Raw genomic sequence first — 27,796 nt, 5'->3', positions numbered from 1 at the left:
TATTAAATCAGAAGCACCGTAATATGCGATGTTCTTGTTAATGATTGACTAATTGTAATTGACTCATAACAAGTTTATTATTCCCTATGTCCCGTCCCCCAAATGGTCCCTAAAATCTAGGAAATTAGCCTTGTAATAGAACACCATAAAAAAGATTCTCACACAAATAAGTTATTCTGCTATTTCCTATTTTATAGCCCATATCTATTTCCTATCTTATAGCCCATATCTATTTCCTATCTTATAGCCCATATCTTTTCCCTATTTTATAGCCCATATCTATTTCCTATCTTATAGCCCATATCTTTTCCCTATCTTATAGCCCATATCTATTCCCTATCGTATAGCCCATATCTATTCCCTATCGTATAGCCCATATCTATTTCCTATCGTATAGCCCATATCTATTCCCTATCGTATAGCCCATATCTATTTCCTATCTTATAGCCCATATCTTTTCCCTATCTTATAGCCCATATCTGACAGTGGCACCTGTAGGTTTATTGATCAATTTAATTCTAGGTCAAAGATCAAATATCAGATCAGTCATCAGACAAGTCCCTGATAATTCTAGGGATTAACTACAAAATATCTCTGAGGTTTACTATGATTTTTTTTTAGTCAAGGCATCGAAAACCACTGATGACTGAAAATCATTTAAGTCCTTTACAGAATAGGCCTATAGATCTGATATTTGATACTCCTTTACAGAATAGGCCTACAGGTCTGCTAAATGAAAGTTCTTTACAGAATAGGCCTATAGGTCTGCTAAATTAAACTCCTTTTGAGAATAGGTCAGTTGAAGAGGTATTGTTTTACTAAGGTCAAAGGTCTGGGAAATAAGTCCTCTTTACGTTATGTCCAGGGTACCTTCCCTCCCTCTTTTGGTAGTTACCATCTTAGATGTTGTTGAGGGAGAGGAGGGGGTACCAGTAGATCAGAGGAACAGCCAGTCCCAGGAACCCAGGACAGATGTCAGTCCTTTCAGGGGAGAAATAATCAGGACGAACCACAAAAGCCCCCTGCTTCCATCTTTCATGATCTGCTCTGTGGAAGCTGATGTGAACCACCAAGGGCCAAAGAGCCCAGTGAGACCCAAATGAGTTTACTCTCCACCCCTCTTGTTCCCTATACCAATCCTATACCGCCCAGTCCCCCTGTATAGAATTAATAGGTTTTACTGGCAGATCTAGCCCCGGAGCCTTTGATTCAGGTGGCCATTAACAACTATTAATTTTGCCTCTGGCAATTTAATGACAGAATTTGCTGGTCTGAAAGGAGGTATTAAGCAGCTGGAGTTTTTGTAGGCACGCAGGGGTGTGAAGCTGAGTTAAAATGTGATTATTGTCCTCCTGCATGGTCTGCCTTGAATCAGCTAACTGGAGTTAAGTCCCTTTTACAAGGAATGAGGTTACTCTATTCAGAAGGGAACAGAAATAGGATGTGTTATAGGAAATGCCTGTCATTTACTTTATTATACATAGTAAGCTACAGTATAAAGGACATGAAAAACATGAGCAGTTTATAGAACTCTGATGAATGGAACATTCATGGACAACATCAGGTCATTACAGATTACCTTCATGGTTTCAGTACATTGAATGAGAAATGGAATGAAGAAAACAGTCCCCTTATTAAATATACAGTGTTGTTGATGATATTAAATCAGTATTTTAATAATAACTTTATCAATTCAAATAGTTACAGTATTGCCCTAGTTAAGTACATTTGTCAAGGGTAAAGTTGAGGGGCATAATTTTGTCAAATCTTGTGCTGGTTTAATAATGTATTTTCATTTGCATTTAATTTGGTGGTTGATAAATTATTTCAAGTGAATTAATTAGTTACTTTGGGAGCTCTATTTTTTTTTTTTTGCATTTAATTAGGATTCCCAGTATCTGTTGCAAAACCGTCAGCTACTCTTCCTGGGATCCACACAAAACATGAAACATTACCTAATACAGAACATTAATAGACAAGAACAGCTCAAGGACAGAACTACATACATTTATTTTTAAAGGGCACATTTAGCCTCCATGTCAATGCATTCACACGAACTATTATGTGGTCAATGCCCTCTAGTGGATTTTAATGGTCTGAGTAAAGGTCAGTGCGGGCTGAGTAAAAAAAAAAACTTTTAAAGATAATATTGATATTCTGTTCAAATCAGATCTGGAATAGAATTCATGATATTCTCTATAATTACCTATTGGCAAAAAAAAAGTTTATTAAAATTAAACAATATTATTTTTTATTTTATTTACCCCGAATTTACTTTAACTTTATTAGTTATTAATTATATCATGTGAATTCATTTCACACGTATTATTTTTTAATAACTACATAATGGAAACTTCCATCTACTACCTAATTGCCATTTTTTTTATTTTTTTTATTTCACCTTTATTTAACCAGGTAGGCTAGTTGAGAACAAGTTCTCATTTGCAACTGCGACATGGCCAAGATAAAGCAAAGCAGTGCAACACAAACAACAACACAGAGTTACACATGGAATAAACAAGCGTACAGTCAATAACGCAATAGAAAAAAAGGTCTATGTACAGTGTGTGTAAATGGCGTGAGGAGGAATTTAACCTTGAAGCATATTTAGGCTCAAATTGTGGAACGTTTTGTGCCCTTATGGCTGTCTCTCTCTCTCCGGACTGTCTGATTTATTTACTCTCGCGGACAAACATTTCCTGTCGCTGTCAGCTCGAGTCCATAAAGGTCAATTAGGGAAAAGAATGTCAGTGTTGGGTCTGACTTTAAGCTTTTACCTCCACACACCTGGCTTCTAGGAACATAATACCTGGTTAAGTGAAGGCCAGTATGCCTGGGGGGACTTCTTAACTCATTGAAAACGAATAAACAGTCTGTAGTGGCCCATAATGCATTAGTCACTCAGTTTGGTGCTATATCTGCAGTCTTGTGTCCATCACACTATTGTCATCCAAGTATATTAGAATTAGTCGATTTGGATGATATATTTATGTAGCCTATAATTATTTGCAGCAAATAGTGTGTTCTTTAATAAATCCAAACTTGCTGTTTTGGACACGGCATTTCCTATATATTATTCATCATTTCACATCTATAAGCCAAATGTTTATTTTTTTAAATACAAGAGAATTACATATCAAGTAGCTAAAAAAATATCAGTCAAAACAACAATATAGAGACAGTGATCAGTAGAAAATATTCCACATTAACAACATAAACAACAGCAATATAGGAGGTAATGCCTTTATCCTGGGTTCGGTACAGAAGGCTTACACCCTGTGTTCGGTATAAAGCTAGGCCTATATCCTGGGTTCGGTACAGAAGGCTTACACCCTGTGTTCGATATAAAGCTAGGCCTATATCCTGGGTTCGGTACAGAAGGCTTACACCCTGTGTTCGATATAAAGCTAGGCCTATATCCTGTGTTCGGTATAAAGCTAGGCCTATATCCTGTGTACGGTATAAAGCTAGGCCTATATCCTGTGTTCGGTATAAAGCTAGGCCTATATCCTGTGTTCGGTATAAAGCTAGGCCTATATCCTGTGTTGGTATAAAGCTAGGCCTATATCCTGTGTTGGTATAAAGCTAGGCCTATATCCTGTGTTCGGTATAAAGCTAGGCCTATATCCTGTGTTGGTATAAAGCTAGGCCTATATCCTGGGTTCAGTACGTGGATAAATGCCACCACATAAACTGAAAGGAAACCCAATAAAAACTGCAGGTGTAAAAGGAATGCAGGGGGAAATTAAATCACATAAGGAATGTTGTGATATGGGGAATATAAAATACATTACACAAATTATATGGCTAAATATTCAGTAACTCATAGCCTAGTTGTTAGCTGATGAGCAAAAGCAAACCATGCCAGGCCACGCAGTGGTAAAATATCGGCAATATTCTCTCTTGTTTGACAAGAATAAGAATTCAATAATCACCATGAATGTGTGTGGTGGACTCAAGGCATTTACTAATATAAAACATATTAAAAAAATACACCCATGACTCGTCATTGTCCACGGAAATCAACTCCTCCTTGCTCAACGTTTCACCGTGAGCGTGTCTCTCCGGTACACCGACCATGTCCCCGTGGGCCTTCCTCCACCGCGTTCTCCTGTCCTGGAACCAGACATTGACCCGTGTCTCGGCCAGTCTCAGCGATGAGGCCAGAATAATCTTCTTCGTCCCGGTCATGTACCGCTGCTTACTGCACACCTCTTCTAGTTTAGTCAGCTGGTTGTCGGTGTGTAGATATTGCGGGATCTCCGCACGAAGGTTCCCCTATAGACTGTCCGGTTGTCCTGCAGAGAGAAAACAAACATTAATTTGCTATATATTCTTAATTATACATTATCCCAATGACCCCTATTCCATTTGGAATTAATAGAGGATTCAGATCATCCGTTTTACAAAACAATTCGACGCGAGACCTATAATGTATGCTACTCTCCCTTGGACCATAACAATAAAAGTCGGAAACATTTACGAGATAAATTCAACTTTTAATCTTACCGTTCTACAGAACTTGATTATAACCACTTAGACGCCTCTAGTAAACTGGGTGAAGAGAATTTGTGTCTCCAAAATGCGCCCAAGTCAGCATCGCCGGATGGTGCAGTGCGCCTCCGTCTGGTTGCTGGATGTGCATGGCTTGTTGTGCGGCTGCTTCCCCGGAAGGACCCACGGAATGAATCCCTTTTATGCTGAAGGATCGCGCTTTTTTTGTCTGTGTTGTTGATAGACTCGTGTTTGTCAAGCATGAGGAGATGTCTGTTGCTCTACCATAAAAAGGAAAGTATGATGGTAATGAGAAAGATGTCCCGTTGAGGGAACTCGCACTCAAGGGTTCCTCTCGTAATGCTGCGCGGTTGAGTGTGGCTCAATGTGGCTCCTTCTCCAGGCGGGAGGCGAGGACTTTATACCCCGCCTCAACAGATAGATCAGAGGGCCTGGGAGGTATTCTCGCATCGAGTCAGAAACTACTTTGAGGAGATTAGTGTAAACCTTTCCTGATGGGGCCTGTCCTAAATGGTGCCGTGTTCTGGTCGACCAAGAGCCGATGGATCAATTATGACCTGACACAATACTTCAGACAGGAGCTTTCCATGCGGGGCTGAAGTGACAAATCACCACAGTCATGATTCAGTAGACAAGCCTAAAGGTTTTCATTGTGATATTCAAATGAAATCACGATCTAATCGAAAACGAATGCCATTGGGTTTTGGGAAACGTCTGCCCCCAGAATTAGGCAAAGTTGCCATTGAATAAAACTTAGTTTGTGTTTATGAATTAAATATGCTATAGTCTTTTCTATAATTATTAGGCTACAACAAGGCATACAACGATAATCGCATATGGACAGGACATATGGTAGCTTGTTCCCTAGGCTATTTAAATGCAGTAATGAAACGTTTCATGGTCATGAAGCAGAAATAGGCCCAACTCCTGCAGTCCTGAGCTGACTTTAAATGCATAACAAGTTATGCCTGATTTTTATAAACTTAGAATACCATATACTACATTTCAGACAGGCTATTGTAGACTTCTGGGGCAGTGATACATGTATCTAGTGGATTTTTAAAAAAATGTGGCTTGTCTATAACCAGCGGGACAATGCAGGGTTGACTTCAAAGGCTGTTTTACTGGACCAGGAAGATTAAAGACACACCTGGAATGACAGGCCAGTGGTCACTTTAAGCACCTGAAATCTAAACAAGAGGTGACACAACTTCATTTACACTGTCATGCAAAGTGCCATCAGTTATTAACGAATCCTTATTAGCATTTCCTCAGAAGGTTTCAACTGGAGCAGGTACTTTTTCAATGTCAATTATAGTGAGAATCGTCAACATAAAAGTCTAAGCCACAATGGTCTGTAATACAGATCTTGAAAATGGATCAATTGGATCATGTTCAGTATTGAAAATACGATACAGATGTGTTAATCGTATTATGTACAATGAAGACATTTATAATGAGAATAAGACAATGTGCATGTTTTTCCCAGGGTTTTGAGTCATAACTTTATATAAATACTGAATATTGTACAAATACATTTTTCGGGTACCATTGACATGTCCAATCATTCAAAAAGACATTGCAGCAGTATGATATATGGCCAAACTGCTGTAACATGCGCATGACATTACAGCAGAATGATATATGGCCAAACTGTTGTAACATGCGCATGACATTACAGCAGTATGATACAGTTGAAGTCGGAAGTTTACATACACTTAGGTTGGAGTACTTAAGACTAGTTTTTCAACCACTCCACAGACTGCTTGTTAAACAAACTATGGTTTTGGCAACTCTGTTAGGACATCTACCTTGTAAAGGTCAAATAAATTGTGCATGACAAGTCATTTTTCCAAAAATTGTTTACAGACATATTATTTCACTGTATCACAATTTCAGTGGGTCAGAAGTTTACATACACTAAGTTGACTGTGCCTTTAAACAGCTTGGAAAATTCCAGAAAATGATGTCATGGCTTTAGAAGCTTCTGATAGGCTAATTTACATCATTTGAGTGAATTGGAGGTGTACCTGTGGATGTATTTCAGGCCTACCTTCAAACTCAGTGCCTCTTGGCTTGACATCATGGGAAAATCAAAAGAAATCAGCAAAGACATCAGAAAAAAACATTATAGACCTCCACAAGTCTCGTTCTTCCTTGGGAGCAATTTCAAAACACCTGAAGGTACCACGTTCATCTGTACAAACATTAGTACGCAACTATAAACACCATGTGACCACACAGACGTCATACCACTCAGGAAGGAGACGCGTTCTGTCTCCTAGAGATGAACGTACTTTGGTGCGAAAAGTGAAAATCAATTCCAGAACAACAACAAAGGACCTTGTGAAGATGCTGGAGGAAACAGGTACAAAAGTATCTATATCCACAGTAAAAATGAGTCCTATATCGACAGAACCTGAAAGGCCGCTCAGCAATGAAGAAGCCACTGATCCAAAACCTCCATATAAAAGCCAGACTACGGTTTGCAACTGCACATGGGGACAAAGATCGTACTTTTTGGAGAAATGTCCTCTGGTCTGATGAAACAAAATTAGAACTGTTTGGCCATAATAACCATTGTTATGTTTGTAGGAAAAAGGGGGAGGCTTGCATGCCGAAGAACACCATCCCAACCGTGAAGCATGAGGGTGGCAGCATCATGTTGTGGGGGTGCTTTGCTACAGCTTTGCTACTGGTGCACTTCACAAAATAGATGGCATCATGAGGTAGGGAAATTATGTGGATATATTGAAGCAACATCTCAAGACATCAGTCAGGAAGTTAAAGCTTGGTCGTAAATGGACAATGACCCCAAGCATTCTTCCAAAGTTGTGGCAAAAAGGCTTAAGGACGACAAAGTCAAGGTATTGGAGTGACCATCACAAAGCCCTGAACTCAATCCCATAGAACATTTGTGGGCAGAACTGAAAGAGCATGTGTGTGCAAGGAGGCCTACATACCCGACTCAGTTACACCAGCTCTGTCAGGAGGCCTACATACCCGACTCAGTTACACCAGCTCTGTCAGGAGGACTACATACCCGACTCAGTTACACCAGCTCTGTCAGGAGGCCTACATACCCGACTCAGTTACACCAGCTCTGTCAGGAGGCCTACATACCCGACTCAGTTACACCAGCTCTGTCAGGAGGCCTACATACCCGACTCAGTTACATCAGCTCTGTCAGGAGGCCTACATACCCGACTCAGTTACACCAGCTCTGTCAGGAGGCCTACATACCCGACTCAGTTACACCAGCTCTGTCAGGAGGCCTACATACCCGACTCAGTTACATCAGCTCTGTCAGGAGGCCTACATACCCGACTCAGTTACACCAGATCTGTCAGGAGGCCTACATACCCGACTCAGTTACACCAGCTCTGTCAGGAGGCCTACATACCCGACTCAGTTACAGCAGCTCTGTCAGGAGGCCTACATACCCGACTCAGTTACACCAGCTCTGTCAGGAGGCCTACATACCCGACTCAGTTACACCAGCTCTGTCAGGAGGCCTATATACCAGACTCAGTTACACCAGCTCTGTCAGGACGAATGGGCCAAAATTCACCCAACTTATTGTGGAAGCTTGTGAAAGGCTACCTGAAACATTTGACCCAACAATTTAAAGGCAATACTGCCAAATACTAATTTAGTGTATGTAAACTTCTGACCCACTGGGAATGTGATGAAATAAATAAAAGCTGAAATAAATCACTCTCTACTGTTATTCTGACATTTCACATTCTTAAAATAAAGTGGTGATCCTAACTGACCTAAGACAGGGCATTTTTTACTGGGATTGAATGTCAGGAATTGTGAAAAACTGAGTTTTGATGTATTTGGCTAAGGTGTATGTAAACTTCCGACTTCAACTGTGCACTTGACATTACAGCAGTATGGTATATGGCCAAACTGTTGTAACATATGCTTGACATTACCGAAACATACTTTCATAATATCTAGTCGTCCTCTGAAAACTTTCTAAAAGCACAACTGTAAACCTTAAAAGCTGATTTTACCATCAACAACAAACCCAAAAGGGCACTCTGATACTCAACTCACTACTAGTTGAGTACATGATGGGTCACAATGGATACCGGATGAGAATACAGCGCTATGTACCATGTAGGTGGCATGCCAATCCCGGTGCATTACAATGTCAGAAAGAAAACCCTTTCATAGCAAACTAACTCTGATGAGAAGACATTAATCGAGACAGTATAGCAGACTTCAACTGAAGGAGAGGCAATGGTCCACTAGTACCACACCCAGGAGGCAGACCACCCAACATCCCACTGCTGGTTGGCCTCTGAAGCTAAGCAGGGTTGGTCCTGGTCGGTCACCTGGATAAACAGACACAAAGGCCTTTGCTTATGATTTCAGTACACCTTTCGTGTGTCGTCAATATTGGCAAAGTGTCTGTAGTTTAAAAGACCCTGATGTTAGGCCTGCTTGAGATCCAGTCACTCACAGTTCTGAATGCAAGTCAGACGGCTACACCGTCGTTCTAAAGGACAACATCATTTAGCTAGTTTATAAATACATTCCATCTCTCCCATGAGGGAAGGCGTTGCTGGGTTCAAAGGTCAAAGGCTCTTCTCTGGACCGGACAGAATATGGTACACATGTCTCCTGGTGCGGTTGTTTGTTTTAGCCGTGTCCTCAGGACCAGAAACTGTCCCGAAGTAGCACAGCATGCAGGGGTTAACAGCACCCCTCTGTAGCACCGGGGTCATATTCATAAGGGCACACAAAAACAAGTGTTTCTCATTGGAGAAACTCAGGTAGTCCCTCCCTGTTTTAGTCTGTTTTATTCCGTTTGGTAGATAATGAACATAACCCAGATGAGAGGCAGCATAGGTCTATCATGGGGGCCATCTTAGGTCAACAGACACCAGGGAGTCTTGTCTGTGTCACACTCCAGTTTGGTGTTGAGGACAGTGACAGGGGCTCCACTAATAGTCAGCTCCTGTCTCGACTCCAGCTTGTACTGCAAGTTAGTCAACCCGCCCTCAGGGTCAACCTTGAATTGTTCCTTCCAAAAAACGAGGAGAGAAAAACAAATGTCAGTACTGTGATTAGAAATACAACCAAAGAGATAAATCCAGTATCCGTCTATCTGAGAATGCAACACATAGCAATACAACATGGTAGGAGGTTCCCAGTGAATGAATCTCCACCTGTTTCTGTGCAGCCACTCTCTTCTGGTCTCTCTTCCTCCAGGCAGGGTCATGGATATGGCGAAAGGTTTTATACCCTGTTTTTATCCCACTGGGCCTGAAGAGCTGGCAAACAGAAAATGACAGACTGATTATATTATTCATAGTATTTAGAGACGTGGCGGTAGCTGTTTTGCTGATCTACATGCAAACGTACTCTTGAGTTGTGCCATTACGTAGGGAGATATGTCAGATACTGACGCTAATCATTCATTGGCTTTATCATTATTTTTGGAGTATTTTCAGGGATTAACCCAAATGCTTAGCTATCTCTGTCTCTTTGTGACACGTAAAGGACAGTCCTGGTTTACCTGTAATCCAGCAGTTCTTAGTCTCCTGTAGAATTCATCGTCTTCTCTCCCCCATCCCCAGAACCGGTTGGACATGCCATTGCACTTTAGGAACACAGAACACGACACAGCTAAAACACCACAATCATACAACTATTATGATCTATCCTGATGCCGAGTCACTTCGCCCTGCCTTCATGTACACATCTCTGCACATTGATCTGGTACTGGTATTCCCTGTATATAGCTACATTTTTGTTTATTCTATTTCTCGTGTTACTATTTTTAAACTCTGCATCATTGGTAAGGGCTCTTAAGTAAGCATTTCACGGTAATGTCTATGTCGATTATGATTTTCAACGCCGATACCGATTAATTGGCCGATTTTTAAAATGTATTTGTAATAATGACAATTACAACAATACTGAATGAACACTTATTTTAACTTAATATAATACATCAATAAAATCAATTTAGCCTCATAAATAATGAAACATGTTCAATTTGATTTAAATAATGCAAAAACAAAGTGTTGGAGAAGAAAGTAAAAGTGCAATATGTGCCATGTAAAAAAGCTAACGTTTTAAGTTCCTTGCTCAGAACATGAAAACATATGAAAGCTGGTGGTTCCTTTTAACATGAGTCTTCAATATTCCCAGGTAAGAAGTTTTAGGTTGTAGTTATTATAGGAATTATAGGACTATTTGTCTCTATACGATTTGTATTTCATTAACCTTTGACTATTGGATGTTCTTATAGGCACTTTAGTAATGCCAGTGTAACAGTATAGCTTCCATCCCTCTCCTTGCCGCTACCTGGGCTCGAACCAGGAACACATCAACAACAGCCACCCTCGAAGCAGCGTTACCCATGCAGAGCAAGGGGAACAACTACTCCCAAGTCTCAGAGCGAGTTACGTCACCGTTTGAAACGCTATTAGCGCGCACCCCGCTAACTAGCTAGCCATTTCACATCGGTTAGACCAGCCTAATCTCGGGAGTTGATAGGCTTGAAGTCATAAACAGAGCTGCTGGCAAAACGCACGAAAGTGCTGTTTGAATGAATGCTTACGAGCCTGCTGCTGCCTACCATCACTCAGTCAGACTGCTCTATCAAATCATACACATAATTATAATAACACACAGAAATACGAGCCTTAGGTCATTAATATGGTTGAATCCAGAAATCATCTCGAAAACAAAATGTTTATTCTTTCAATGAAATACGGAACCGTTCCGTATTCTATCTAACGGGTGGCAACCTGAAGTCTAAATATTGCTGTTACATTGCACAACCTTTAATGTTATGTCATAATTACGTAAAATCCTGGCAAATTAGTTCGCAATGAGCCAGGCGGCCCAAACTGTTGCATATACCCTGACCCTGTGTGCAATGAACGCAAGAGAAGTGACACAATTTCACCTGGTTAATATTACCTGCTAACCTTTATTTTAGCTAAATATGCAGGTTTAAAAATATATACTTCTGTGTATTGATTTTAAGAAAGGCATAGATGTTTATGGTTAGGTACACGTTAGGTACAGTGCTTTTTCGTGAATACGCACCGATTAAATGCAACGCAGGACACGCTAGATAAACTAGTAATATCATCAACCATGTGTAGTTAACTAGTGATTATGATTGATTGCTTGTTTTTTATAAGAAGTTTAATGCTAGCTAGCAACTTACCTTGGCTTCTTACTGCATTCGCGTAACAGGCGGGCTCCTCGTGAGGCAGGTGGTTAGAGCGTTGGACTAGTTAACCGTAAGGTTGCAAGATAGAATCCCTGAGCTAACAAGGTAAAAATCTGTCATTCTGCCCCTGAACAAGGCAGTTAACCCACCGTTCCTAGGCCGTAATGGAAAATAAGAATGTGTTCTTAAATTAACTGACTTGCCTCTTTAAATAAAGTTGTAATTTTTTTTTTTTTTTATATATATTTTTTTTTAAATCGGTGTCCAAAAATGTCCTATTGTTATGAAAACTTGAAATCGGCCCAAATTAATCGGCCAATCCGATTAATCGGTCGACCTCTTAATGTCTACACCAGTTGTATTCAGTGCATGTGACAAATTATTTTATTTTAATATGTACATGAAAAAAAAAACATATTGGAGATTTGAAGTGCTGTCTATTATTATGGATAATGAATGATTAACTTAAGAATTGGCTAACCTACCATGTGATAATGCTGTTTGGTGAGCAGCAGGATTCCTCCCACATATGCCTTGTAGTGATACAGGGGGTGCAGCTCTGGTGAGGCCACGTGGAACGGGCCCTCCTCTGGGAAACCATAGTCCAGAGCTTCATTCAGAGGTAACAAGTCCACATCATGCATGGCGATGTAATCAGTGTCGTTACCACTCTCCGTGTAACCAACGTTAATGAGAGAGGCTCTGTTGAACCTGCGGTGAGATATGGGTGGAACTCATTATTTACTTCCAGGAGGAGTCAATATTTCTTTGGTAAGGCGCAAATCAACTAGGCACACATCCAGACTATAGTTCCCCTGTGCCAATCAGAATTCATCAATAACCATTGGACTGAAATAGAATAGAACAAGATAGAATAGAATATGTTGTGGCCTTCAGATTAGACAACACTTCTGTTGTAGGCCTAATGACTAACAGGGCAAAATAACATCTTCCATCACTTACCGATAGTGATCCATCTGGTTTATTACAAAGATCTTATGCAGTATTTTCTTGTTGTTCAAGAAGGTGTGCATGAAGGGGACAAACACCAGCAGCTCCTCAAACCTCTCCCTGAAAGGTATCAGGAGGGCCAGCTTGTGAGGACCCCAGGAAGGGTCGTCCGCAGCGGATGCCTGTCTCTCCAGCGGACAAGGCTGATGGGGGATGCGTCCGTCATCCACTACAACCCGGCTCATGTCTCCTGTACAGCTGAGTTGGAGCCATAGGAGGGAGACCAGTACCAGCGCCACACACAGACCAAATAGTTTGTAGACTGTGCATTTCCCAGAACAGAATCTGAAAGTAGAAGTAATAGCAAGTCTCATGTTGAGTAATGTAGTATAGTCAATCAATGTTATGATGCACACCTTAACCACAAATTGATCAAGTGCAATGCATGTAAAAGTAAGCGGTTTAGTAGCTGAAAGACACATCACATTGCCATTGGAAAACAGCTAATAGTTCAAATGTTTCAATAACTCAAGTTAGGCATTATTATTGTACATTAAAAATGCTTGCACAACGAAACCCATACACACTGTATGCATTGGCTATGTCGAGATTATAAGGAATGGCTGATTTCAAATATTATCGTGCAATTTTACCAGAAAACAAACTAAAATCAATGCACCAACATTATTTCACACAACAAAATCTGAGACCAACACACTTCTATTGTAGTCAACTACTCACTGATTACGCTCTTCTGGACGAGGTGCTTTTTGCGTTTCATTTCTTTGAGATTGAACAATACCAAGAAATTATGTGAAATATTTGAAACTTCTTCAACACCTGACTGCAATCCATCTACACCGGCTGCATTCTCACACGTTTTTGAGAAATAGGCTAGTGGCCCAATGTAATAGAGATTTAGGCTTTAGTGTACCTACAGTAGTAGTGTATTTTGTATGATTCACATAGGCCTCACTAGTAGATTAAAAAAAATGACACATTTGACTAGTTTGCTAATGTCTTGAAATGCATAAATCTGTTCCCTCGTCTAGCCTAATCAGTCTAGGATTGGATCATCTCTCATTGTTAACATTAGAGATACCGAATACCGTTATGTTTTACCTTCTGTCTTCTTTGAAATAGAGGACTGGTTTTCTTCTTGATGAATACATCATTTTCAAAGTTGCAAATGACAACAGCTTCAAGGTTGCACAGAAGTTAGCTACTCGTGAAACAAGAGAATGTTGTCGTGCTTCTACAATCGAACTTCTCCATTCTTCCTGGCTCTCTCCTTTGATATTTCCTGGCTCTCTCCTTTGCAGTCGGATTTCGATGTCCAACTGATATTCTTGTCATATTTTTCCTCGAAATGTCACAATATGCCTTTGGTTACTGACACTCCGTGTCCATTTTCTTGTTACATTGGCAAAGCTTTAGCTTGACGCTGGCTAATGACTTGTGAGCTGTCGAACAGAGGTGTAATAATTAGTCCAAACTGTTGGAAACAGTTTTACAGCTAAAACGAGTGTTTTTATTGGACACATTCGGGTAGGTCCAGTCCCGTTCCCTTCCGTTTAAGAAACGTTTTGCAACAGAATCAGCGTAATGAAGACGCCCCGGGTGGACACGTGGCAACATAGAGGAGCAAGGGAAATGTTGTTCCTACCCTCCATGACCGACCGCACAGTGAGGCCCGTGGATTTCGGGAAACAAAAGAAGTCTAGCAACAAACTATACAAATATAATTTGTTTCGATAATTAACGGTGTGTTTCACACACTACCATACGAAAGTTACATTGACATCATTCGTTAGTTGACTAAAGAACTTCTACTCAAGAAAATATCACAACCTGTTTTTCGAAAGTTCGCCGAAGACATTGCTCCGGGAGAAACACACGATCAAGACTAAACATTCCTATGCATTTGGGGAGCCACAGAACGCATTCCCTGTGGATGGACCTTCGTCTGATCTATTTTTGTTTGGCAAAGTGTCTAGGGAAATAGTAATTCAAGCTAGCTAGCCAAAGGTCACAAAACGTTATATTTGCGTGCAATTTAGACAGTTTTCAAATTGACAGATTCTGAAATATCCCCACCCAAAATAAACCATTAAAATCAATTAAATTAATATCATACTCAAATCTCTGACATCTAACCATAAAAGGCAACAACAAAAATCACCAATGATGAACTAACACAATTAGGAATCATTTTAGGAACATTAAGGATAAACAAAAAACAGATTAACTGAACAAAACATTTTTTTGCCAAAATTATCCAGTATAGTTCTAATTGTTTTATGATAGACAAGAAGCAAAGACTGCTTTCTGGCTAAATACTTTTCAAGTGTACAATTGATGTTTACCCACGAATCAACTCCTTGTATATGATGAGAATCGGAGCAAACTGTTAAACTGGACAGCAGTTCTTTATTGAATTAAATCAGTGTCTTCAAAACTCTACTTGAGAATTTGGAGAAAGGAATTGGACAAAACAGAAGCCAAAAACACCATCTCTCCTGGTTCACTTAGATATGCACTATAGATGGGAAAAAAAACAAGCAAATCTCTTTAAATCAATATTTACTTGACCATCATCAAGTCAATGGATTGTGATAAGTGAACATCTTTGGCAGTGTATTCAGCAAGTTAAGGAGAAACTGTGAACTGCTCACTTAAGCAAATGCATAGCTAGTATTTCACATTACTTTTCTTTCTTCCATAGAACTACCATATTAACAGACACTATCACCCCCCTTTAACTAAAATGTCATGTTTCTTGTCTCACTTTCCAGCTTTATAAATGGACCATTAAAACAAACACAGACCAAGCCCGTATTCAGTAAGCGTCTCAGAATAGAAGTGCTGAGCTAGGATCAGCTTTGACTTTTAAATCAAAATGAATAGCAAGAGGTAACAGATACTAGATCAGCAAGCCTACTCCAAGGTGCTTTGTGAATACAGATACTGGCTAACAAGACAGGAAGGAGAAGGTTCCAAATTTTCAAGATCTCCATTAAAAAATAAAAAATAAATGCTGGATGTCTTTCTGTTTCTAAACACACAGACCATGACTGACACTAAATACATCAGGGGTTGAAATGTAAATTAATTTGTTATCTAAATAAAAACATCCAGATACAAAGACCAGTATGCACACATGACCAAAAATACATTTCATAAATCAAGTCACCATTTCTGTTGTACAGCTCTAAACTAAAATAGGTGCTCTCTCAGCTAGTGACAAAAAACCCATTACAATGCATGTAGAGTGAGAACATTGTCTAATTAGTTTGAAAACACACCTGTTATTTTGAGAGAAAATATGCGGTCTATAATCTGACTGGCAGTCACAAACGGAAATATATTATGGTGGGGGGGGGGGCAGCATGTGTTGAAAAAAAAAATACAAGTGGTTTTAACTTTCCGAAGAACAATGTTTGATATCATCAATAGTAAAAAAAAACATTTATTTTCCCAGCCTAAAGTAAAACATTATGTAGAGGATCATAAATAAAACTAATTGCAGACTGATACCTTATAGAAACAGGGATGGGGAATATCAAGGTCATAAAAGGGTCTTAAAAATCCAAAAGCAGAGCCCTATTAAAATGCAAAGTAATTGGGTGGTTTTCACTGATAGGATGGTAACTTCACCAGTCTGCACATATACTTCTGGGAGCAAACACACATTCTGACTGATGTTTGAGTACTGCATTCAGACCAGGGTTGGGTTCATTTCACTTATCAATTCAGGAAGTGAATTTAAAACCTGAATTGATGAATGAAAAATGCCTCATAGAAAACAATGGGGGAATTTTCAATTGAATAGAGTTAAAGTTCACTTCCTTAATTTACTGATTTGATCCCCAACCCGGACTCAGGTAAACAACAAAATGAGAGTGCAGGTCTACACTAATTTCTTGGCTTCGAAGAAACTCTTGAGATGTCTCATCTGCCAGAAGCCAATGGCCACCAGGATCAATGTCTGAACGATGGACCACCACAGAACCCTCTGGTTTGTGCTCTCACTGGTCTGCCTGAAGCGCTCCTCGCGGTACTGGAAAAGACAGAGCAATTATAAATACAAATAGTAGCACACAAGCCAAGGCAATCGATATCTGAACTAGAGGTAAATATGGAGGTAAATATGGAATTCCGCAAATGTCTTAAATCAAATTGCCTTGAAAAGACTGGTATTTTAAGGAGAAAACATTGCACCAAATGGTTTGTTTCGCGTTCATTCCGCTCATTGTGTTTTACGGACCACCTGTCGGTAGACGTCTGACATTATTTTAGTATTTTTCTACATGTAGAATCGGTTTGTAAATTACAGCCAGCTCTCTTTTCAGAGGTGCCAAGGACTCATGGCAAGCAAACACTACCAGTGTGTCCAGGGCTTTACTCATGAGGACAGTTGATGTAGACTTGAGTTAGGCTGTATCACAACCAGCCGTCATCGGAAGTCCCATAGAGCGGGGCACAATTGGCCCAGCGTCATTTTACGGACATATTTAATCAAACCTTATCCCAGTCTGCTGTTCCCACATGCTTCATGAGGGCCACTATTGTTCCTGTTCCCAAGATATCTAAGGTAACTGAGCTAAACGACTACCGCCCCGTAGCACTCACTTCCGTCATCATGAAGTGCTTTGAGAGACTAGTCAAGGACCATATCAACTCCACCCTACCTGACACCCTAGACCCACTCCAATTTGCTTACCGCCCCAATAGGTCCACAGACGACGCAATCGCAACCACACTGCACAAACCAATCTGGACAAGAGGAATACCTATGTAACAAACAGGATAACTTTAGACCGTCCCCTCGCCCTTACCCAGGTGCGAACCAGGGACCCTCTGCACACAACAACAACAGTCACCAACGAAGCGTCGTTACCCATCGCTCCACAAAAGCCGCGGCCCTCGCAGAGCAAGGGGAACAACTACTTCAAGGTCTCAGAGCAAGTGACGTAACCGATTGAAACGCTATTTAGCGCGCACCGCTAACTAAGCTAGCCGTTTCACATCCGTTACACCTATGTGAGAATGCTGTTCATCGACTACAGATCAGCATTTAATACCATAGTACCCTCCAAACTCGTCATCAAGCTCGAGACCTTGGGTCTCGACCATGCCCTGTGCAACTGGGTACTGGACTTCCTGACGGGCTGCCCCCAGGTGGTGAGGGTAGGTAACAACATCTCCACCCCGCTGATCCTCAAAACTGGGGCCACACAAGGGTGCGTTCTGAGCCCTGTCCTGTACTCCCTATTCACCCACGACTGCGTGGCCATGCACGCCTCCAACTCAATCATCAAGTTTGCGGACGACACCACAGTGGTAGGCTTGATTACCAACAACGACGAGACAGCCTACAGGGAGGAGGCGAGGGCCCTCGGAGTGTGGTGTCAGGAAAATAACCTCTCACTCAACGTCAACAAAACAAGGGAGATGAATGATTGTGGACTTCAGGAAACAGCAGAGGGAGCACCCCCCTATCCTCGGCGTACACATCACAGACAAACTGAATTGGTCCACCCACATAGACAGCATTGTGAAGAAGGTGCAGCAGCGCCTCTTCAACCTCAGGAGGCTGAAGAAATTCAGCTTGTCACCAAAAGCACTCACAAACTTCTACAGATGCACAATCGAGAGCATCCTGTCAGGCTGTATCACCGCCTAGTACGGCAACTGCTCCGGCCACAACCATAAGGCTCTCCAGAGGGTAGTGAGGTCTGCACAACGCATCACCGGGGGCAAACTACCTGCCCTCCAGGACACCTACACCACCTGATGTCACAGCAAGGCCATAAAGATCATCAAGGACAACAACCACCCAAGCCACTGCCTGTTCACCCCGCTATCATCCAGAAGGCGAGGTCAGTACAGATGCATCAAAGCTGGGACCGAGAGACTGAAAAACAGCTTCTATCTCAAGGCCATCAGACTGTTAAACAGCCACCACTAACATAATGACTCAACTCCAGCCACTTTAATAATGTAAATTGGTGGAAATTGATGTAAAAAATGTATCACTAGCCACTTTAAACAATGCCACTTAATATAATGTTTACATACCCTACATTACTCATCTCATATGTATATACTGTACTCCATACCATCTACTGCATCTTGCCTATGCCGTTCTGTACCATCACTCATTCATATATCTTTATGTACATATTCTTTATCCCTTTACACTTGTGTGTATAAGGTAGTAGTTGTGGAATTGTTAGGTTAGATTATTCGTTGGTTATTACTGCATTATTGGAACTAGAAGCACAAGCATTTCGCTACACACGCATTAATATCTGCTAACCATGTGTACGTGACAAATACAATTTGATTTGGGTTAGGGTTTGGCCGGAGTAGGCTGCCATGGTAAAGAAGAATTTGTTCTTAACTGACTTGCCTAGTTAAATAAAGGTTAAATAAATAAATAAACGTTTAAAAAATGTACTCACCCTCTGATAGTTCTGCTCCTTCTGGATCTGGTCCACTTGCTCCACCAGCTGTCTCACTCTCAGCTGCAGCTCTGTCAGCTTGTCTTTGGCTGCAATCTCTGCATAGTTATTGGTGTGCTCTCCCACTTGGATGTCCAGGTGAACTCTCTGAGGGTGGTTCACAGCAATTCAGAGGAGCATAAACATAGGTATTTTCAAAACACTTACACCCCCATCCCATATTGTATCCTTCCATCAGCTTTTCTTATTGACCCACATTGTGAGTGCAATAGCCTTTTCCTCCACATTTGTCCCACTAATGTACTTACAAGCATTCCTCCAGCGAAGAGGGCAAACTTGGAAGAGTTGGAGTGAAGGCAGATCTGATGTTCTCCTGGGGTGTGAGAGGTGAAGGTGAATCTTCCCTCCGAGCCGTATTGACGAGACAGGATCACCTAGAGTCCAGATAAGAAAACACACAGGAAGCAACACTATCAGTATAATTACTATTCAATTCAATGTAGCTTGGTTTTTAATTATTCTCACAGGCTTCTCTCAGAGAATACCATATGATGTGAATGATACTGGTTGCAGAGTGTAGCATCCTACCTTCTCATCAGGGTCTTTCACCTCAACAAACATCCCCAGACCCTGTGTGGCAGGAAGGTACTCTTCTTTCTGTTTGTCGTACAATTGTGTACGATAGTTTCCTTTAAAAAAGAGACCAATGTAATTGTTTACACATGCCAGCAAATGACTGCTTCTACCGGTCTTATCCTTACAAGTGCCTAGCTTGAGGGTAAACTGATATGGTCAGGGGTCGTTTCAGGACCTACAATATGGATGGTACGACAGTAAAACGTAGTGATACTAGATATGGTTTATATTTATTAAAAGTATCCACATCATGCTAGTTGAGGACATCAATATGACAAGTGTCAGGTTTTTATTGTTAGATATAACTGCACTGTTGGAGCTAGAAACATGAGCATTTCGCACCTGCGATAACATCTGCAAATGTGTACGCCACTCATAAAATTGTATTTGATTTGTATAGCTTACGTTAGCTAGCTGGTTAACTTAGTTAGCTAACCTGCTCATGAATTTGAGAAGCTAGCTAGCCAAGTCTGTCAACAAGTCAACTGAAAAGTAAGTTTACAGACACATTTAATGTTGGCTGGCTAGATTTCTAGCTTACTAACTTGATTGCTGGTTAACGTTAGCTGACTTCCCGAGGCTAAATAGCATAGCAATCCCAAGATAACGTTACTGACCGATGATCATGGTTTCATCCGGAATTTCCTCTATGAAGCATTTCTTCTCAGTCTCCCCGATGTGAAAGTACAGCGAGGAGACAAAGGTGTAATAAACGTTCAAAATCAAAACTAACAACACACAAGACTGCATTTTGACTGCCACCATCTTCCAGGCGATGATAGACGAAGGATGTTGTGATCTGAGTCTGCGCGGACACCAATGCCACGTAACCTATCGCTTATCATCGTCCAATCAACACTCGAGTTAGACTTGTGGTTATGGTAGTTCTAAGTAATGTTCTTCCGGTTTCATGTTTATGCATATATTATTATTTTATTTTTTTCAATTTAAAGTTAAGCTTTCTTGTTTTTCAATCAACCAACAAAACACATTCCACATTCACAGATGTGACAGGCTTAAAAAATAAAAAAAGTTAATAAAAAAAAAATACATTTGAAAAAAATACAATTAAAATGAATGATAAAGTCAAATAAAAACATGTATTTTTCTTAATCTATTTATTTTCCTTGGTGCATACATACATACATACATACATACATACATACATACATACATACATACATACATACGTACATACCTTAAGGGAAGATTTCGGCAGTTGCTGTATGGTTAGTGAGAAAGTCCATATTGCAAATGTACGGTCCCTTACTAGACGTCCGAAATCGTTTGTAAAATTCGCGAACGGCGTCGGGCCGAGCGGCAGGCCTGGACCTACCAGGAAGTCATCAAATGAACTTTGTCGGACATTCGGTTTCCGTTTTTAAAAAAGAATAAGATTTTCGTCATTTTTCCGCTGTCCCGGAATATCCCACAAGAGGGCATAAGCAATCATATTGCTATTGGACAAAACATCACGATTCACGACGGGGCCTTATCTCGAAAACTGAAAATATTTTGAAGCCGAAACTCAGTGAGCGTAGGTTTGGCATAATGGGCAGTTGGCCCCAAACAAGATGGTGTCTAGGCCTCAACGGTTTTTGAGTTATGGCCATTTATCTGGGATTAAAGGTCCAAAATTAAAATAGAGAAATTATTTTTCCACTTCACGTCAAAGTCAAGGAGCCTCCGGTGTAAATAAAAAAAGAACCAGCCATTTATCTATCGTCATTTAACAGAAATCGTACGATGACAGATTGGTGATGTTCACGGATAGGTGTTTTTTTTTCAACGGTTACAGATCCAGTTGCGGGGTGTTCTTACGAATCTTTTTAAAGTGTGCTGCGGAGCTCTGCGAGATTTCTGTGATTTTCTATGATTTTCTGAAATAACACACACTAACTAAACCATCGGTAAATAACTCAGTTCTTAACGTAAAGACTTAAAACTCAGGATTCTGTAAAGGCATACCCCAATCAGGATATGAGTTTATTTATAGCTTCCTGTGCCAACCGGAAGTGCCTTAAAGGGTGTCACAGTGGCAGTTTCCAAGGGTTAAAAAGGTCAGATCTTTTCAAAACTTCATATGTGTGATTAGGCAACCCCCATAAACTGTAAGTCAGTCATTTCTCCCAACAGATGTCAAAGAAAAGCTCTCTCTCTCACACACACACACGCAGAAACACACACACAGCAAGGATGGAGTGACAAAGTGCGGTGCTTAAAGACACACAAAGCCTACAATGGCATTTCCATATTCATTTCCATATTCTCGCCGAGTTAAACGAGATGCCCCACTTGACCGTAGCTCGCTCGGTCTAAGCACAGCGACCATTAGAAAAGTAGGCCCAAAATGAAGGCTGGCCCTCAATGTCATTTGCTTTTGGGTGACAGTGAGAGAACTGTTAGGGTGAGAAGCACAATTCGACCTCAGGTACGTTCCTAAGGTCCTCCCGATCCGTGCAAGCCTAACCTTGACCATGTGGCATTAACCGTTAACAGTTAAAAGAAGGTGTTTACATCAAACAGTTTGCATTGATGTACATAACCTTCAAAGGTGAAAATGACTACATTCAACCCTGTGTAGATCAGTCAATTCTTAACTTAAAGACTTAAAACTCAGGATTCTGTAAGAGGCTACCTCAGTCAAGACATGTGTTTACCTATAGCTTCCTGTGCCAACCGGAAGTGACTTTAATTGGGTCACACTGTCTGTTTTGAAGGGTTAGAAAAGTCACATCTTTCCAAAACTTCATATGTGTGACTAGGTAACCCTCCTGAACTGTAAATCAGTCATTTCTCCCAACAGATGTTAAAGAAAAGCTCTCACACACACACACACAGCAAGGATGGAGTGAAAAAGTGTGGTGCTCAAAGACACAGACTGCAGGCAATGGCATAAAAATAATCTCTAGGTCGTGCCGAGTTCAACAAGATATCCCGCTTGACCGTAGCAGCGACCATTAGAAAAGTAGGCCCAAAATGAAGCCTGCCCCACAACATAATTTGCTTTTGGGTGACAGAGAGAGAACCGTTAGGGTGAGAAGCACAATTCGACCTCTTGTACGTTCCTAAGGTCCTCCCGATCCGTGCAAGCCTAACCTTGACCGTGTGGCATTAACCCTTAATAGTTAAAAGAAGGTGTTTACTTCAAAGAGTTTGCATTGACTTCTCTCCCCATAGGAATACATTGCCTGCACCCCTAAATTCAACCTGAAGCCTATATGGGTTATGAATGCCGTATGAACCTGTCTTTGGTAACAGTCCATCAAGCCAGTATGAGGTCTACCTGTGTTGATTTTAAGCTTCCTGGACCAACCGCAAGTGGTTAAAATCACCCTAAAAGTGTATATCCATACCCTGCCTGTAGTTTGATAGACATAGTGCATTCAACCCTGTGTAAATCAGTCAATTCTAAACGTAAAGACTTAAAACTCATGATTCTGTAACAGCATACCCCAATGAGGATATGTGTTGACTTATAGCTTCCTGTGCCAACCGGAAGTGCCATAATTGGTGTCTCAGGGGCTGTTTCGAGGGGTTAAAAAAGTCAGATCTGTCCAAAACTTCATATGTGTGATTAGGCAACCCCCATGAACTGTAAATCAGTCATTTTTCCCATAAAATTTCAAAGGAAAACTAAATCACACAGACACACAACTTGTAAGGAGGGACGTAATTGGGGTGTGTAGAGACTGACAGTTCCTGCAATAGTTAGCTTTGTTCGAGCTAAAAAAGAACCGTCAGACCTAGAGTTCCGAAACTTTAGAAACCTGTTCTATACCTCAGGTCGATAGTGCGTGGTGAGTTAGGTGGCTCTAGAAGGTTCTCGGACCGAGAAACAGCCTCGTACATTTGCAATGACTTCAATTCATTTTTGCATCACGAAAATGTCGACATTTAGAAATGTCCCAGAGTCGCAAGACTAGGTGCATTGCGACCGTCTCGGCCCATATAGACAGACCCCAACGTTTCTGTCCGATAGCTCATTCAAGGACCCCGTACCAAGTCATGGAAAAAACGGGATTTTCAGCACCAATTAGGGTTTTGCTCGGACACCGAATGACCGATCGAGCCGAAACTTGGGATTCGGGATCGCCTCAGCTAGGCCTACACATAACATAAGAAATGGACCCGCAGCTAGAACATAACTACGTGTTTTATGTTTTTTTTTATGGTTTGAACCGAAGGCGTTGTGAATTTTGGGCCAGCTCTGAAGTATGTGATATTTGGCTACTAAACGAGTTGGAAAAAGTGGGTTTGGTGTCAGTTTGTATCAGTTTGGTGTCAGAATGATATCTAATTGACTGATGGACGGTGACTTGCTGGTGACTCTTGTCCAGTTGCAATATGTTTAAACAGTGAGGTACCATCACCAAAGTGACATTCTGAAATCAACCCTAACGAGCCATTGAGATGAACCAGAATCACTGCCCAGCCATCCCGAGTTCATCGGGCCAGTCAATTTCACATTCCTGCAGGATTTTATAGCATGACAAATTTGTGATGGTACCTGCCCATTGAACCATATTGCACAAATGCACAGTGACTTTGCAAAAGTGAGAAAACATAAACAAATGGACATGATGAAATCAACACAACGAGTGATGGAAAGGTACAACTATCACTGCTCGGCCATCCTGTGTTCATCAGGCCAGTCAATTTAGCATTTTTGAGCATGTCAAATTTCATATGGTAAATGCCCATTGAAACATATTGCAAATGCATGTGCATTTGCAATATGATTCTATAGTGAAAAAAAACCACCAAATGGACATGATGAAATCAACACAACGAGTGATGGAAAGGAACAACTATCACTGCCTGGCCATCCCGAGTTCATCAGGCCAGTCAATTTTGCATTTCTGCAGGATTTTTGAGCATGTGAAATTTCTTATAGCATTTGGCCCCAAAAAAAGTGACTTTTGACTTCCTATGAAATCATATTGTAAATGGACAAATCATATTTCTTATGCACAATTAAAAAATATTTAAAAATTATGATAATAAAATACAACTAAAGTATGTTGATACAGTTCTTATACGTGTGTAATTGACACAAAATTTGAAAGAATTTCGATAAACGGTCCAGAAAGCACTTTTTTAAGGGTGTGTGAAATTTTTTACAAAATTTTGACATTTTTGACTTTTGACCTTTGACTTCCTATGAAATCATATTGAAAATGGACAAAACATATTACTTATGCGCATGTAAAATAAATAAATATATATGATAATAAAATTGGACAAAAGTATATTCATACAGTTCTTACACATGTGTAATTGACAACAAAAAAAAATCGAAAGAATTTCGAAAAACGGTCCAGAAAGAACTTTTTTAAGGGGTGATAAGTTTTTGACAAAAAAAACATTTTTTCAAAATTTTGCTTCTGGAGGTTGACTTGGGTTACATTTCCAATATGAAAAACCATGGTGGAGCGGATTCGCCACCTGTTGGATTTTTAAAGTGTTACAACTGGCAATTGCCATATGGCATGTGCAATACACTTTGCATGAATCAACACCGAATTGGGTGGTATTGGACAATGTGTATATGGTTTCTCCGATGCCAATGACTTCCCATTCATTTTTGTCCAATACAGGGGGGTATTCCCTTACTTACACACACACACACACACACACACACACACACACACACACACACAAAAACGAAATTAAAATAAAAACACAAAAAAAACCCATATAACACTTGCAGCAGCACTATCAAGGTTCTTATCAGCTATTTCAAGCATTCGCTGAGATGACGGGCCAATAATTCATTTTTAGGTTTTACAGTACCTTACACAACATGTATCTGCGCATTTTCCTAGTCACCCCGTTCACTCTGTCCAGTTTGAAATACAGTGCCATGCGAAAATATTCGGCCCCCTTGAACTTTGCGACCTTTTGCCACATTTCAGGCTTCAAACATAAAGATATAAAACTGTATTTTTTTGTGAAGAATCAACAACAAGTGGGACACAATCATGAAGTGGAACGACATTTATTGGATATTTCAAACTTTTTTAACAAATCAAAAACTGAAAAATTGGGCGTGCAAAATTATTCAGCCTCCTTAAGTTAATACTTTGTAGCGCCACCTTTTGCTGCGATTACAGCTGTAAGTCGCTTGGGGTATGTCTCTATCAGTTTTGCACATCGAGAGACTGAAATTTTTTCCCATTCCTCCTTGCAAAACAGCTCAAGCTCAGTGAGGTTGGATGGAGAGCATTTGTGAACAGCAGTTTTCAGTTCTTTCCACAGATTCTCGATTGGATTCAGGTCTGGACTTTGACTTGGCCATTCTAACACCTGGATATGTTTATTTTTGAACCATTCCATTGTAGATTTTGCTTTATGTTTTGGATCATTGTCTTGTTGAAAGACAAATCTCCGTCCCAGTCTCAGGTCTTTTGCAGACTCCATCAGGTTTTCTTCCAGAATGGTCCTGTATTTGGCTCCATCCATCTTCCCATCAATTTTAACCATCTTCCCTGTCCCTGCAGAAGAAAAGCAGGCCCAAACCATGATGCTGCCACCACCATGTTTGACAGTGGGGATGATGTGTTCAGGGTGATGGGCTGTGTTGCTTTTACGCCAAACATAACGTTTTGCATTGTTGCCAAAAAGTTCAATTTTGGTTTCATCTGACCAGAGCACCTTCTTCCACATGTTTGGTGTGTCTCCCAGGTGGCTTGTGGCAAACTTTAAACAACACTTTTTATGGATATCTTTAAGAAATGGCTTTCTTCTTGCCACTCTTCCATAAAGGCCAGATTTGTGCAATATACTACCGATTGTTGTCCTATGGACAGTCTCCCACCTCAGCTGTAGATCATTGCAGTTCATCCAGAGTGATCATGGGCCTCTTGGCTGCGTCTCTGATCAGTCTTCTCCTTGTATGAGCTGAAAGTTTAGAGGGACGGCCAGGTCTTGGTAGATTTGCAGTGTCAGGTCTGATACTCCTTCCATTTCAATATTATTGCTTGCACAGTGCTCCTTGGGATGTTTAAAGCTTGGGAAATCGTTTTGTATCCAAATCCGGCTTTAAACTTCTTCACAACAGTATCTCGGACCTGCCTGGTGTGTTCCTTGTTCTTCCATGATGCTCTCTGCGCTTTTAACGGACCTCTGAGACTATCACAGTGCAGGTGCATTTATACGGAGACTTGATTACACACAGGTGGAATGTATTTATCATCATTAGTCATTTAGGTCAACATTGGATCATTCAGAGATCCTCACTGAACTTCTGGAGAGAGTTTGCTGCACTGAAAGTAAAGGGGCTGAATAATTTTGCACACCCAATTTTTCAGTTTTTGATTTGTTAAAAAATTTTGAAATATACAATAAATGTCGTTCCACTTCATGATTGTGTCCCACTTGTTGTTGATTCTTCACAAAAAAACATAGTTTTATATCTTTATGTTTGAAGCCTGAAATGTGGCAAAAGGTCACAAAGGTCAAGGGGGCCAAATACTTTCGCAAGGCACTGTATAGTTGAATAGTGGAGACCAGAGTCTATCAAACTTGGGCTGTCTCTTGTGGAGGTCATAAGTGATCTTTTCAAGAGGAAGAAAGTCAATCTGGTCAATCCACATTTTAAATGTAGGAGGGGTATTAGAGGCCCACAATAGAAGAATACATTTCTTAGCAAAGTATGTAATAGTCATAAGCAAATTTTCTCTGTTAGGATCAAGAACAAAGTCCTGCTGGTCATTAAGAAGATAGATTCACGGGGTCATAGCAAACTGTACCTCTAGTATTTTCTGTGCAGCAGTATGTACAGATCGACAGCTCCAAAATGCATGCAAATAGGTTCCACTTTCAGAGGTACATCTTTTACAGTTAGGAGACATATGTTTTCATTCTTATTATTATTTTTAAATCCGACACTAACAATGCGGATGAAAATAATTAACGGACTATGGTCTTAAATTTAGACATCAATTAATTTAATCAGTAGTAGAGCTTCACTAGAAAAAGTGCAGGGCTAACGTGTACCATCTGTCACACAAAATGA

The 27,796-nt window shown here is 40.6% G+C and overlaps 2 protein-coding genes and 1 long non-coding RNA gene across 3 annotated transcripts; all 3 read right to left on the bottom strand.

Moving 5' to 3' along the window:
• Positions 1-3,092: 3,092 nt before the first annotated feature.
• Positions 3,093-4,889, bottom strand: LOC118378277 (uncharacterized). Its single transcript, XR_004824411.2, has 2 exons — positions 4,510-4,889; positions 3,093-4,298 (listed from the first exon to the last, which is right to left on the bottom strand). It is a non-coding gene; the product is annotated as an uncharacterized LOC118378277 (long non-coding RNA).
• A 1,082-nt stretch (positions 4,890-5,971) lies between these two features.
• Positions 5,972-14,704, bottom strand: LOC118378279 (beta-1,4-galactosyltransferase 7-like). Its single transcript, XM_035765249.2, has 6 exons — positions 13,796-14,704; positions 12,686-13,018; positions 12,208-12,433; positions 10,049-10,132; positions 9,699-9,803; positions 5,972-9,553 (listed from the first exon to the last, which is right to left on the bottom strand). Exons 1-6 carry the CDS (start codon positions 13,846-13,848, stop codon positions 9,398-9,400), a joined length of 957 nt encoding a protein of 318 aa, XP_035621142.1. The 5' UTR covers positions 13,849-14,704; the 3' UTR covers positions 5,972-9,397.
• A 379-nt stretch (positions 14,705-15,083) lies between these two features.
• tmed9 (transmembrane p24 trafficking protein 9) lies at positions 15,084-20,618 on the bottom strand. The gene is made up of 5 exons (XM_035765251.2): positions 20,394-20,618; positions 19,729-19,829; positions 19,449-19,574; positions 19,141-19,287; positions 15,084-16,733 (listed from the first exon to the last, which is right to left on the bottom strand). The coding sequence occupies exons 1-5, from the start codon at positions 20,539-20,541 to the stop codon at positions 16,584-16,586; spliced, it is 672 nt and encodes a 223-aa protein (XP_035621144.1). The 5' UTR covers positions 20,542-20,618; the 3' UTR covers positions 15,084-16,583.
• Between the last annotated feature and the right edge of the window lie 7,178 nt (positions 20,619-27,796).

This window comes from Oncorhynchus keta, chromosome 4 (genome assembly GCF_023373465.1).
Source record: "Oncorhynchus keta strain PuntledgeMale-10-30-2019 chromosome 4, Oket_V2, whole genome shotgun sequence".
NCBI lineage: Eukaryota > Metazoa > Chordata > Actinopteri > Salmoniformes > Salmonidae > Oncorhynchus > Oncorhynchus keta.
The sequence above is the reverse complement of the archived record's forward strand: the minus strand, read 5'-3'. Positions and strand labels throughout refer to the sequence as shown.